The 12,985-nt window shown below is 45.6% G+C and overlaps 1 protein-coding gene across 1 annotated transcript in view; it reads right to left on the bottom strand.

Annotated features, from left to right (window-relative positions):
• The window catches only part of CSMD2 (CUB and Sushi multiple domains 2), a 1,651,801-nt gene that overhangs the window by 51,943 nt on the left and 1,586,873 nt on the right, over window positions 1-12,985 (bottom strand). The window contains exons 60-61 of the mRNA XM_086956548.1: window positions 12,775-12,948; window positions 11,418-11,591 (exon numbers count right to left, since the gene is read on the bottom strand). Of these exons, the coding sequence (XP_086812674.1) occupies window positions 11,418-11,591; window positions 12,775-12,948 (348 nt within the window). The remainder of the gene's footprint in view (window positions 1-11,417; window positions 11,592-12,774; window positions 12,949-12,985) is intronic.

The raw sequence follows: 12,985 nt of genomic DNA, 5'->3' as shown, positions 1-12,985 counted from the left end.
TCACACCTACGCCAGGCTAGACCACTTCATTGGATCATCGGAGCTGATCTCTAACTTAGCCGAGATTGACATTGTGCCTGCAGCGCTCTCGGATCACGACGCAATAGAACTGACTATAACTGCCCCTACACCCTCCCGCCCCCGCGGTGCATGGCGTCTCCGCGAAACCATGTTGCAGCGACCAGAAACCCGAGAACGCCTACATAAATGCATTGCTGATTACCTGGCTATTAACGATACACCGGAGGTGTCGTTGTCGGCTTTATGGGGAGCCTTAAAATCTGTGGTCCGTGGGGAATTGATTGCAATCGCTGCCCAGGAGGTTAAGGTTCGGACAGAGAAGAGAACCGAGCTCATGACCCAGGTTGCCGAACTGGAAAGAGTGCACAGTCGCACGGGCGCACCACGGATATGGCGGCAATTGAAAGCTGCCAGTGCCCAGCTGGCTTCCCTCGACACGGATAGGGCTGAATTCGCTGCGCTCCGCCTTCAGCACACATATTATGTGGGGGGCAATAGAACGGGACGACTGCTGGCCAGCGCCCTCAAAGCTAAAACCCAGCACGCAAAAATCACTGACCTCACGGATGGCTCTGGGAACACCCTCACTGAGGAAACCCAGATCGCAAACGCATTCCGAACTTATTACGCCTCCCTATACGGGGCTGACGCACCATCTCGTAGGGGTATTGAAACATACTTGTCCTCGGCGACAATTACTGAGCTGTCCCAGACCAGTGCGACCGCACTGGACACTCCTATCCGCCTAGAGGAGGTCACGGCAGCTATATCTAGGCTTCGCCCACTGAAATCCCTCGGGCCGGATGGCTTCTCGGCGGGGTTTTACAAATTATTCTGCCACCTTGTGGCCCCTGTCCTTACCCGGCTCTTTAATTCTTTTGAGGGTCCTGGCTCTATTCCCCCCTATATGCTGGCAGCCGAAGTGATCGTCCTGCCCAAACCGGGCAAGAAACCGACACAATGCTCAGCATTCCGCCCGATCTCCTTGCTAAACCTAGACCTAAAGCTCTTCACCGGAGTTCTAGCAGCCCGACTGGGCCCGCTTCTACCCGGCATCCTGGAACCTGACCAATCGGGCTTCGTGCCCAATCGCCAATGCAGCAATAACACCAAAAGAATGCTGCATCTCATAGATAAAGCACACTTTCAGGAATCCGACGCTGTGCTTGGGGCCATAGACGCGGAGAAAGCGTTTGACCGCGTTGACTGGACATACTTACAGCAGGTGCTGCTACGCTTTGGACTTGGTGACCGCTTCCGTTCCTGGATCGCCAGCTGTTACCACCATCCCCAAGCTCGAGTCCGGCTGGGCGGTGTGCGCTCTGACCCCTTTGACATCCAACGCGGGACAAGACTGGGCTGCCCCCTGTCCCTCCTTCTCATCTCTTCCAATAAATTCTTTCACTTCTCTGTGCCTCTAACTCTCTGCAATCTGTCTGCTCGCAGCACCGGGACGCCCCTTGGCTGGGGCAGCCGCGCGCTATACAAATCACTATAACATTAACATTAACATTCTGTTTGCCCTCTACATTGAACCCCTGGCGCAGAAAATCCAAGACAACCCAGACATTACAGGCGTCACCTTCGGCGGTGAACCACATACAATCAGCCTTTACGCAGACCACATCATAGTCGCTCTTGACCTACCTGCCCGCTCGGTACCCGCCTTTCTAGAGGAGTTGGACACGTTTGGCATGGTCGCAGGCTTCAAGATCAACAGGGGGAAGTCCCTAATATTACCGCTAGGGGGAAACGCTCACCATCGAGACCCGACCGCCACATACGGCTGTAACCTTCCAATAGCTACAGAACTCCCGTACCTAGGAATTACCCTTACCTCTTCGACAGCATCAACCGTTGCTCTCAACTATAAATCCCTCACCACTCAGATCCGAGCGGACCTAACGCGCTGGTCCAAGCAACCTCTGTCCCTCCTGGGTAGAATTGCAGCTGTGAAAATGTCGACCCTGCCCAAAATCCTGTACATCTTCCAGACCTTACCGGTAACCCCCCCGAGCGGCACCATCTCAGCTCTCCAGACAGGGCTACACCACTTTATCTGGGAGGGCAAACGGGCGCGTCTACATAAACAATTGTCCCACAGGGGTATGGACGAGGGGGGCTTGGGGATCCCCAACCTACTACAATACTTCCAAGCGGCACAACTTAGATACCTAGTGGAATGGTATAGACCCGAGTCAGAGAAAAAAGGTGGCTCTTTCAGGACAGGGCCATGGCCCAGAGATCCCTCTGGGACATCCCCTTTTTACCTAGACCACACCGACCGACTTACCTCACCAATTCACCTATAATGCGCACTGTCACTAAAGTCTGGGACACGGTTGCAGTCAAAAGAGGGCTGACCACCTTTCCCTCTCCATTCACCCCAATCTTAGATAACCCAGAATTCCCACTGGGCAATGGCCCCCGCGCCTTCACACAATGGCGAGGCACCGCTTGCAAGTGCGCTGGGGACCTCTTCGATACACAGGGCTTTCTCACTCTTGCAGACATCAAACACGGCTATGATATCACAGACCCTCATCTTTTTCAGTATTTTCATTTACGCCATTGGCTGACCGACCCCGCGATAGTCACCTTGGTGGGACGCCCGCTGGCCCCCTTTGAGAAGTGGCTCCTGACCAAAAACAATGATCAACATCTAATATCAGACCTATATAAAATGCTTACACCCCCCTTAGCGCTAAGCAAAACAGCAGGTCAGAAAAGGTGGGAAGCTGAACTGGGCAGAACTCTCATGCCTAAAGAATGGGGCCAGGTATACTACAGGGCATCACACACTACACATAACACAGCGGGCAGAGAAACGGCCGTAAAATTAGCGACATATTGGCACCTTACACCAGTCCGGCTTCACAAGGGTAATCCATCCCGGAGCGACTTATGCTGGAGAGGGTGCGGGGAACAGGGCACTCTGACACACATCCTCTGGGACTGTAGAGAAGTTCGCAGCTACTGGGACGCTGCTTTGAAAGACATAGATGCAACCTTTGACACTGAAATTCCAAGATTCCCCGCATACGCCATCCTGGGACTCCCAAACGCACTTACCTTCCCCTTGAAATCCACCAGGGGCCGCCAGATGGGCATTGCCGTGCAGGCAGCTACACAACATATCATATCACTCTGGGGAACACCAACCAAATCCACACACACTGGATGGCTGCATAAACTTTGGCTCACTCTGGGCATGGAACTCCTCCAGGCCACCCTAACACAAACCACGGATACATTTCAAAAGGTCTGGCAGCCGTTTATATCTCTCCTGTCTAAGGAGTTCAACGAAATAACCTGCCCGAAGTATCTCCAATTGCTTCGCCTCACGGATACGAGTACCGGGGCCCAGGAACCTCAGGGGTAAACACGACTGCTCTTTTCTGACCAGAGACCGATGGTTCTCCCACATACGGCACACTGGAGAGGGAGGGGGTGGGGGGTGAACCTGGGGGGGGGAGGGGTTTTGTGGGCATTGTTTGTTCAAAATTGCTTGCTAATCCTGCCTACCATTTGCCTCATGAGCATCGCACCGTTCTCATGCGGAAACCATATTCTTCGCCACATTGTACAGCGTGTTGTAAACACGCCTGCATGCCATTATCGAGTGGTTTCCCTATTACAAATACTATGTAATGTGATGCTTTACCATGCTTACTGGCTCAATAAAATACATTTGAAACTAAAAATGTTCATCACAATTTTAAATCTTGGAGGTCCCTTTCCAAATTGAACCAGCCATTTCACGATTCTAACAACAATATGATTAACTTGTGGTTGACCAAACCAGTACATTTATATGGAAAACATTCTCTTCTGCTGCACCTTCACCACCTCAAACAGGAACTGGATTGAAAGAAGGTGGTATTGAAAGGGCCTGAAAGACTCACTTCTTTGTCTTGAATAACAGTAGGGGCCGGAATCTGGGCAAAGTGGTATAGTGGGGGAGGGGAGAATCAGGGACGGACAACAAAATAATTATTTTTTTAAAATAACTTACCTGCATCCACACTCTGATCTGGCTCCGACTCTCCCATCGGCCTCTGTGCACTGCAGGGACAGGCTCCCAGAATACCCTGCTGCCAATTCTGATGCTGCATGAAACCAGCATCAGGATTGGCCTGAGCACCATAGATTTGTGCTCCTATGTAGAATGGGAGCATGTGCCTGCTATCTCCAAACCAGTAACGGAGCTGGGGTTGGATAAAGCTTCAGTGCGCATGATGGTTTGGCAGTCCTGAAACGACCAGCCATATAGTTCATGCTCACTGATTACAGTGCAAAACACTCCTCCACCAGCCTGTCATCTCTGGCCCGCCCCAAGCCTCATCTCTGACAATCAAAATAAAACAATAATAGACAAGGGCTTATTATCGTTTTTCTTCTTTTTTACCTGCTGGCGGAGGGGGGGGGGATGCTCCGCCGCCGTTGAATAATGCCCTCCCTCTTACCTATCCTCCATTTTTTTTAGTCATGTACTATCCAAGAAATCACTAACAAACATATCAATAGTATAAAGCGGTGCTCGTTAACACTTAAGGGGCAATAGGACTCACTGTTCCTTCATGGGAAAGCAACAGAGCTATAGTTCCAGTGCTATTTTTTCCAAATGTATCGAATGGTATTCACACACATTTGGTGCATATCATAATGCTTGGTGTTCTGGTAGGTGTGGGCAATTATCACAAGGTAGTACCTGAAGATACTTGCCCCTTCAAACTCAGAAAGAAGCACTATTTGTACTCAATTTCTAAAGCCCTGTTGCTAAAAGAGGTGCAATTTGCTTTTGTTTCCACTTTAGCGCTACTGCATGGAACTTCTCCCCTTCCATTCCCCAATGCTCCAGGAACACTCGAGATTTATTCACCCAAATATATCACTTTGACTTTACTAGTAATCACCAAGCAGAACACAGCTTCCCTCTCATACAACAAATACTACACCGATATCATGGAACTGAAACTAGCTTTGGGTCAGTCATTACAAATTTGATGCAGAATGATCCATATGAAATAACCACACAAATATTTAATGAATAATAGTCCAATATAAATTATCAACTGGGTAATGTGAAATACAATGCTGAGACGCCAGAAACCAAGAGTAATTGCCCTCTGTGTAATGTCAATAAAATAGTACAAATTACGTGAAAATGGCTGTGTGCCTTTCAGAGCAGCTTAGGTACAATAATCCTGACTCTCTCCCAGCTAAAAACGCAAAAAACAAGCATTGGCAATTCAATAGGTCTCACATTTGGGAGAGTTAGCAATATTGGCATTGTAAAGGGTAAAGTATTTTGTCTATGTGTTTGCCTTTAGGACTTCATAAGTGTTTAACCATGCAGCACATTATCCATAACTTCTGCACACGCCCGTAGATCGGGAGGTGCACTGCAGACGGAGTACTGGTTAACATGCTGGAGCAGACGAATTGTGCTCAGCGTATGAAGATGTCCCTTTAAAGAAGCTATTGCGAAAAGTGAGACACTGGGAGATCCCAATGTCTAAATGGTAACGCGTTGCACACTTTCACATGAACCACTTGGTTCTCCTCAGGTATACATGTATATCAAAGTAATAATGATCAATACGGTTTTCCTTGTTTTCAAAGGACTCTGTTTATTACTTCTCTCTCATTCATTTGAATTCTTTCGTTTCCAGGACAATTTTATTTATCATTTCTCATTACCCAATGCATTTCGGGTCTATGGTGACCCTTCTTCGGGGGTCTTTAGAAATGAAAAACGTCCCTCACTTGCGCACTCTCAGCGAATCCGCTACCTGGGTAAAGACCCCCGAAGAAGGGTCACCATAGACCCGAAATGCATTGGGTAATGAGAAATGATAAATAAAATTGTCCTGGAAACGAAAGAATTCAAATGAATGAGAGAGAAGTAATAAACAGAGTCCTTTGAAAACAAGGAAAACCGTATTGATCATTATTACTTTGATATACATGTATACCTGAGGAGAACCAAGTGGTTCATGTGAAAGTGTGCAACGCGTTACCATTTAGACATTGGGATCTCCCAGTGTCTCACTTTTCGCAATATATTCAAAGAGTGTTTCTAGACTAAAACACTAAAGGTAACGGTGCACAACAAAGAAAGAGATTAAACCACAGAAAAAGTAAATGTAAAACAAGAGTGCTGGACGGACCCTATCACGATACCTTTAAAGAAGCTGCAATGGCACGAATCCAACGATAGATGTCCCTTCTGTGAGCTGCAAGGGAGACCCTTTCCTGCTTGGTGTCCCTTCTGGATGAAGTAAAGCATGGTGCAATACCATTGCTGGTCACACAGCAGCCAAAAAACTTTAATATATTTCACCTTCGTTTGATGAAAATCGAAAATATGCATCTAAAGTGGAATAAATGTGAGGCCATTGGCGCTCTTCAACACCATCAGTAGCAATTGTTATTCTTCATTTCTGTTAGGGTGCTTTTGTGAGGAGGCTACGCATGGAAAATACCATGGGTTAGAAATCTCGCCGTGGTCTGGTAGAATTATATAAATAATATATTTAAAGGAATTTTCTGAGCATTATAAACACAACCACAGTCCTACCAAACCGAAGTTGCGTTGTTGTCATGTTAAAGTACTGTTTTTAAAAGTCGGTGCCCCAGAGTGAGCCAGCAGTGCTATGGATTGAATTAAATTGAGTAGAGATTTGTAAAAGCGCTACTTTGCCCGAAGGCGTCAAGGCGCAAATGATGGAATAAAGCCAGGTACAGAAAAAAGACACAAGGTGTAAAGGCCTAGGAGTAAGCTCCAGTAAAGAGTAGAGTTTTAAGGCTCTTTCGGAAGAGCAGAATAGAATCCTGGCCCCTGAGTTCCGAAGGGAGCTCGTTGCAGAGTCTAGGGACTAGGGAGGAGAAGACCTTACCTCCCCATCTCGCCTTAGTGACTCGGGGGACGGTCAACAAGTTCTGGCCAGCAGAGCGCAGGGCTCTGCCGGGGACATAGGTCGACACTAGGGTCCTGGATGGGTAGAAAAAACTGAGACTGAGTGCAACACACGCAGATGAGTGATAGACACCGCTCCCTCGTCCGCCCCACATCTTAAATCAAGGCTCCTGGTGATTGGTTTGCTCATGGCTCCATCTGAACCCTCACCAATCACAATCAGATTGGTAGCTGGAAAAAACACATCCTCCACAGTTGGATGGACATCATTGGACGACTTTAGGCCGAGACACAAAAGAAAGGCTACGAAGGGGTGTGCTATAACGAAACGAACATTGAAGTATGACTTCCAACTCCACTGGCCATATTTAAATATAATATTTTCTAATAAAAAGGTAATATAGTGAAGGAGCTGCAAAGACTCAAGCGCAGTTGGCATATTAAATATAAGAATAGAAAATACTGAATGGCGACAAGCAGGACACCATAAAAAAAACGACAAACTTGTAAACTGAACACACATGACACTGAACACACGAGCAGGGAGATCACATGCGCAGGTGCGCTGCTGTTATCTCAGGAATGCAGGCGGCCGTGTGCTGAGTACTGGCAAGAAAAAACAAAGTAGTCCCCAGAGCAACCCATAAAGACTGAAAGTGTAAGTAGACTGTACTTGGCTGGTGCTCGGGGCAGGCAAGCGAAAACACAAAGGAGGGAAAAAAGGAAGGATTGCCCAGTAGCAAGCAAGGCTTTCTGAAAGACACTGGCACAGACAAAAAAAAGCAGTGCCAAGCAATGGGCAGAGTTTAACTCCACAAAGCAAACCATTTACAACTGGTCGCTAAGAAACAGAACAACCGCTGTCTAGGCTTGATCTAAGAAATCTGCCTTCTGTGTGAATGCTATTGAGTGTCCTAAAACTGAAAGTTTACAACCAATCATCTGAAAACAACAACTATGCCCAGCATTTGTAACGGACATCTGTCCCTTATCATGGTTCTTAATTTGCCTTATACTTGCCACTCGGAATATTTAGTAGACACTGCAGTGTATCCAGTATGTATGGTGCGTGTGTATGTTGTCTTTTTAGAGCCAAGATATATTATTCTCTACACTTTGAGGACATTTAGGCCCTCACTGTGGGCGTGCAACTGGTGCGATATTTATCACCGCTGATAAAACACAACTCATCTGAATTGGAATTTATTGTGGGCAAAAACACCGCCAGTTAAGAGTTTTTCCCCAAGAATGGAGAACTGAAAGCAGATTTTGGTTCTTAGCTCACCAAAATCTGCAAATCCCGGGTATTCATTGGCTCCACCTCTCCCTCAATAAATAGCAGTAAGTTTGGACTACCAAACCTGATACAAGGGGTGTGGATTGCATTGCAATATTTGGGTACGAGCCTTAAAAGGAGTTACCACATCTATTGGAAATTAACAGCAATCTCAAAAAGAGAGTCCGAAGGTTTCTTCTGCATACAGACTGTTATACAGTGCGCCTAAAAAGTTTCATATTCTCTCTCTATGCCCAACACACAGATTGCACCAAAAATTCTCACTTTTGTAATTCGGCTTTCAGAATGGTCTTTTCGGTCTCAATGTTAATTTCTCTTGCTTTTTTGGTCTCTATCTCTCTCTCTTTCTCTCTCTGTCTCTCTCTCTCTCTCAGACACCAGTCTTCCTTTCTCCTAGTCTAATTGTCAGCCATATTTAAGCCTTTTCTTCATGCCGTTAAAAGTGTATCCCATCTTGTGTATCTTTTCCCATTTATTTACATCTATCTTGAACCCTTCTATCTATTTTTCCTTGTTATTGCTACCTCATAATTTCCATTTTAAGGATTTTTTTCTCCATCCAAATAAAGTCCCCGGTCTTTACCACATCTTTTCTGTTCCCTTGCAGGGACACAATTGCTGTTAGCAGGATGCCTGCCCTAACTGACTCATAGGGCCTCGTTAGAGGGTGCACTATGGAAAGCGACCACCACCTTCTTGGAGAATGGCGTCAGGTAGAGTGCAATTCAGTGCACATCGCTGTTGTGTTATGTACACCTTTGGTGCCAAAAAAGCAGAGACCCACCCAGCACGCTTGACTGATCTGCATTTGACATGGGGAGGAAGTCTGAATCCAGAAAGGTGAACCTGGTGGCCCAGAAACCCCTTGGCGCCAGCTTGCTTCAATTTTTTCCCACGAACCTGCTCATTTGTTTTTCTTCTGTACCCCCAAAAGTATCCTGCAGTATTGGTGTGTCTGTCCTACCGTTCCATCCTCCACCAAAACCCTGCATGGTAAACACATCTGAATGAATGATACTTGTCAAGCACACAGGTACAGGGTGGTATGCTATTGCTGGAAAGGCTAAAGACATGTTATGTTATCAGTTAGATGGGCAATTTTTCAATCTTTGATGGAAAGGGATATGCTTAGATTCCTTAAGGAGAGAAAGTGGTAAGGTTCCAGTGAATGGTGGACAGATAGTTGACAAGAGTGCCCTATTATCTGTAATGAGCCTCTCTGGTTCCTTTGTGCCCATCCTAAGAGAGCAACACATCCTGGTGAAGCCAAGATGCCCAGCCTAGCCAACAAAACCGCTCAGCGTCCCTCAAAAGTAGATGGATGCTGGCACTAGCAGAGGTCTCAGGGACGGGATGTGGCCTGGGGAAAAGTTAGACCCAATGGAGGCCAGAAGCTCGAGATCGAATCCTGCCTTCCTACATTGACCAATCTGTGATGATCGTGGACAATAACGCATTCCCTTTAAACTCCAATTCTGTAGCTAGCCTGATGTTCCATGTGCTTAGAAACAGTCTAACTACCAGTATTTTAGTCCTAACATAAGTAAATAACTGTCCATTTCTTATCAGTTGGCCACACAGTCCTCTTTCTTAACATGTCTGAGTGTGTTAACAAACGGGCAAGATTATTAACTAGCTGCTAGCCAATAGCTATTGAAGAAATTCCCGCTCACAGTTGATAATCCATTCTACTGCTTTATTTCTGTCGCATGCTAAAAGGACAGTGCCATATCTGCAGAGTTGTACTAAAGGGCATCAGTAAATTATACAGCTTGCAAACATCATGCCTATGCAAATGCGCAGCTTCATTTGCATTTTCTACAGCTACAAAGATAATCAACAAGGGTGCCAGGAAAGTAGGGACAGAAATGCTGAGGCAGGGAAGTGGTGGGAAGGTGAAAGAAGAAACTGGAAGCAGTAGGGAAAAATAAATGTCCCCTTAAGCGGGAAACTCAAGTATCCATGAATTTAAGTAATGATTCTCAGATGTCCCCTCGTAAAGTTTATCAACATTTGCTTTCAGAAAAACCTATAACTATCAAAAAAGACAATATCAAAATGATTTAAAGCTATGGTGCTCCAGAGGCATGTTCAAAGTAAGTAACAGTCTGTAAAAAGCCAATATGAAGCAATATGACTGGAAATTTGCTTGAGGGAGAGTCTTCAAAGTACATGGTATAATGGGAGAAAGAGCCGGGAAATTGATTTCACAGACACCCCCATAATCGTCATTTCTCAGCTATCTGGAATCTACCTAGAAGTACAGGCCCTGATTTGCTAATATTGTGCTTTGGTATTCCATACTTTTGTGGCGCAGCCCCGATGCAAAATCCATTTTGGCATTTACTCAGCCATGCAAAGTCAATTTGCGTGCCTTTTGCAGGATTTAGAAAATACAAAGTAATGCAAGGCAGCACATAGCATTGTCTTACATTACTTTGCGTTGGGCAGGTGTTACATGGGTGGAGCATGGGTGTTCCAGTGCCTTCACGCATGTATCCTGACGCAAATCCAGATTTTCAACTAATTGTAAGCCTGGGTTTATGCCAAAATGATGCACCTACCTGACAGAGGGGTAATGAAGAGAAATATATTATTTTCTCACTGTTAGTTCCTATTTTCATGTGTGCTTCTTTCTGCAGCAGACAAAGAAAGAGTAATAAGCCTCTGAGGGTTGTTTTGTGCTGGAAGGTATCCCTTCTTGCACCAATAATTCTGCTAGTAACAAAGACACTCCTGCATCATGGCACAAGGTTGCCTGCGTTAGTACTAGGCAGCCAGAGGTGCGCCAGTACATAGAGGAAACCGAATAGTGCCATATTTTAGTTTATATGGCACTGTTCAGCTCTGTACCTTCCAGGGAACACAACACAGCAAACTTCCCTACACCTTCTTGGCATAAATCGTGTGTTCAGAATAAGAAAGACATTTTAAGATAAATTATGCTAATTCAGTAATGACTCAACTCTTCCATGTGTTGCCCAAAAGGTAATTTCCCAAACTCTGTGTGATTCAATGATTGCTTACCGGCGTTACCCTGCTCCAGCAAGGACAACCCATCCAGAGTCCTCATTTACTCCCACCTACTTCCAATTCTCAACCTCCAACTGCCAAACCCAGCTTAAACACATTATCTCCTGCTGCAAAGGGATTGGGTTACAAGAGCCACTAGCTTACCTATGCAGCTGGGCTGAGTGCCGCTCCATGTACCGTCAAACTGGCAGAATCTCCTCGAAGACCCCACCAGAACCATCGGAGGGGAACAGGAGAAGAAGACAGAGGACCTGTAGCTAAAACCTCGGTCTTCCCGGCGGCCATGAGCAGGGATTCCGGGATCACCACAGAACACAGCTGATGAAGGCAAAAGAGGAGAAGGAATCACACATCAAGCAACCTCAAGGGAACTGCGATACACAATTCCAATATGAAAAGCTTTTTTCCAGAGCCGGGGCTGCAGGCCCTACCATGAAAACACTCCATTGACCTTTAGAAGGTTGGCAGCATGCCAGCTGATTGATGGTCTAAACGTCATCGCATTGAGGACCACTGATGTAGAGTAACTTCATTTTCAACTGCAGTCTAAAATTCCATACTCAGCTAAAACTGTGAGCAGTAGGAAGCATATTTACTCGCCCTTGAGATGCTGTCTAAATATGCTACTTGTGTTATTGCTTTTTCATTAGGAAACTACATCACCAGTTCATACGTGTGTGTCCAGTTGTAGCTGGTTCGTATCTTTGACATCAAAGTGCCAAAACCAGGTACTTAGAGTAAAATAACTAAGACAGCAAGATTTTGTGGTTTGTTATACACAAGGTTGAGTAATTTAAATAGAAAGACTGCATTAGTAATGGCTCATAATCATGTATGCCCCATAATTAACTAAACATTAAATTAAAACAAAAAACTATACACACGAAAAAATGTTACCCTAAAAATAGGCAGATTACGGTCTTCACTTAGCTTCTGTTGTGCATTCACATCAAGCATAATATCATTGTTTATATGACACAATATCAAAGACAATATTTCAAAATATATTGCACAGTATTGACTACCACATATCATCAAGGTATTATTACATGTAATGAATTAGAACATTGGAATGTTGAGAGCTCCATTGAAGAAAATGAATTGGTTCAGGGTCAATAATCACCAGTGTAAACCATCTGCTACAACATTGCAAAGCTTTCCCTTTATCCCATTTTAATGTAGAACGTGCTACCCTAAGTCGGCTTGTGACTCTGGCCTATTACTTGGGTCCAGGACTTTTGACAACTGGTGTACTTCTCAGCAGCGTGCTATGCTGCTGGAGTGGAGATTCACTATTCATATTTCCATTTTTAGTTACCTTGACAATGTAGTGGTATTCGACATTGTAAATGAAATATTCTTGTAGGTCGATCTTTTTACCACTTCATTAAGACCTTCCACCTTACCCTCACCCTAAACTGAGACTCTTTCTAAAGCCCCTTTGCAAACCCAACTTCATCCACCAGAAATTGAGGACTAGTTCCAGGCCAAGTGTACTCACGGAAGCACTGTGGGATGTCTCCCACCCAGGTCCCATTGCCTTCACATGTAAGGACAGCAGGTAAGGACAGCTGGTATCCATCATAGCAGGCGTAGCTGAGGCTTGATCCCCAGACGTAGTCGGAACCCACCACTTTTCCATTAGGTACTGTCGGTGGTGGCTTGCAGGTAATAACTAATTGGGGAACAGAACACTTCCATTAGTTCCGTTA

The sequence above is a fragment of the Lissotriton vulgaris genome, chromosome 2_1 (genome assembly GCF_964263255.1).
Source record: "Lissotriton vulgaris chromosome 2_1, aLisVul1.2, whole genome shotgun sequence".
NCBI classification, from domain to species: domain Eukaryota; kingdom Metazoa; phylum Chordata; class Amphibia; order Caudata; family Salamandridae; genus Lissotriton; species Lissotriton vulgaris.
The sequence above is the reverse complement of the archived record's forward strand: the minus strand, read 5'-3'. Positions and strand labels throughout refer to the sequence as shown.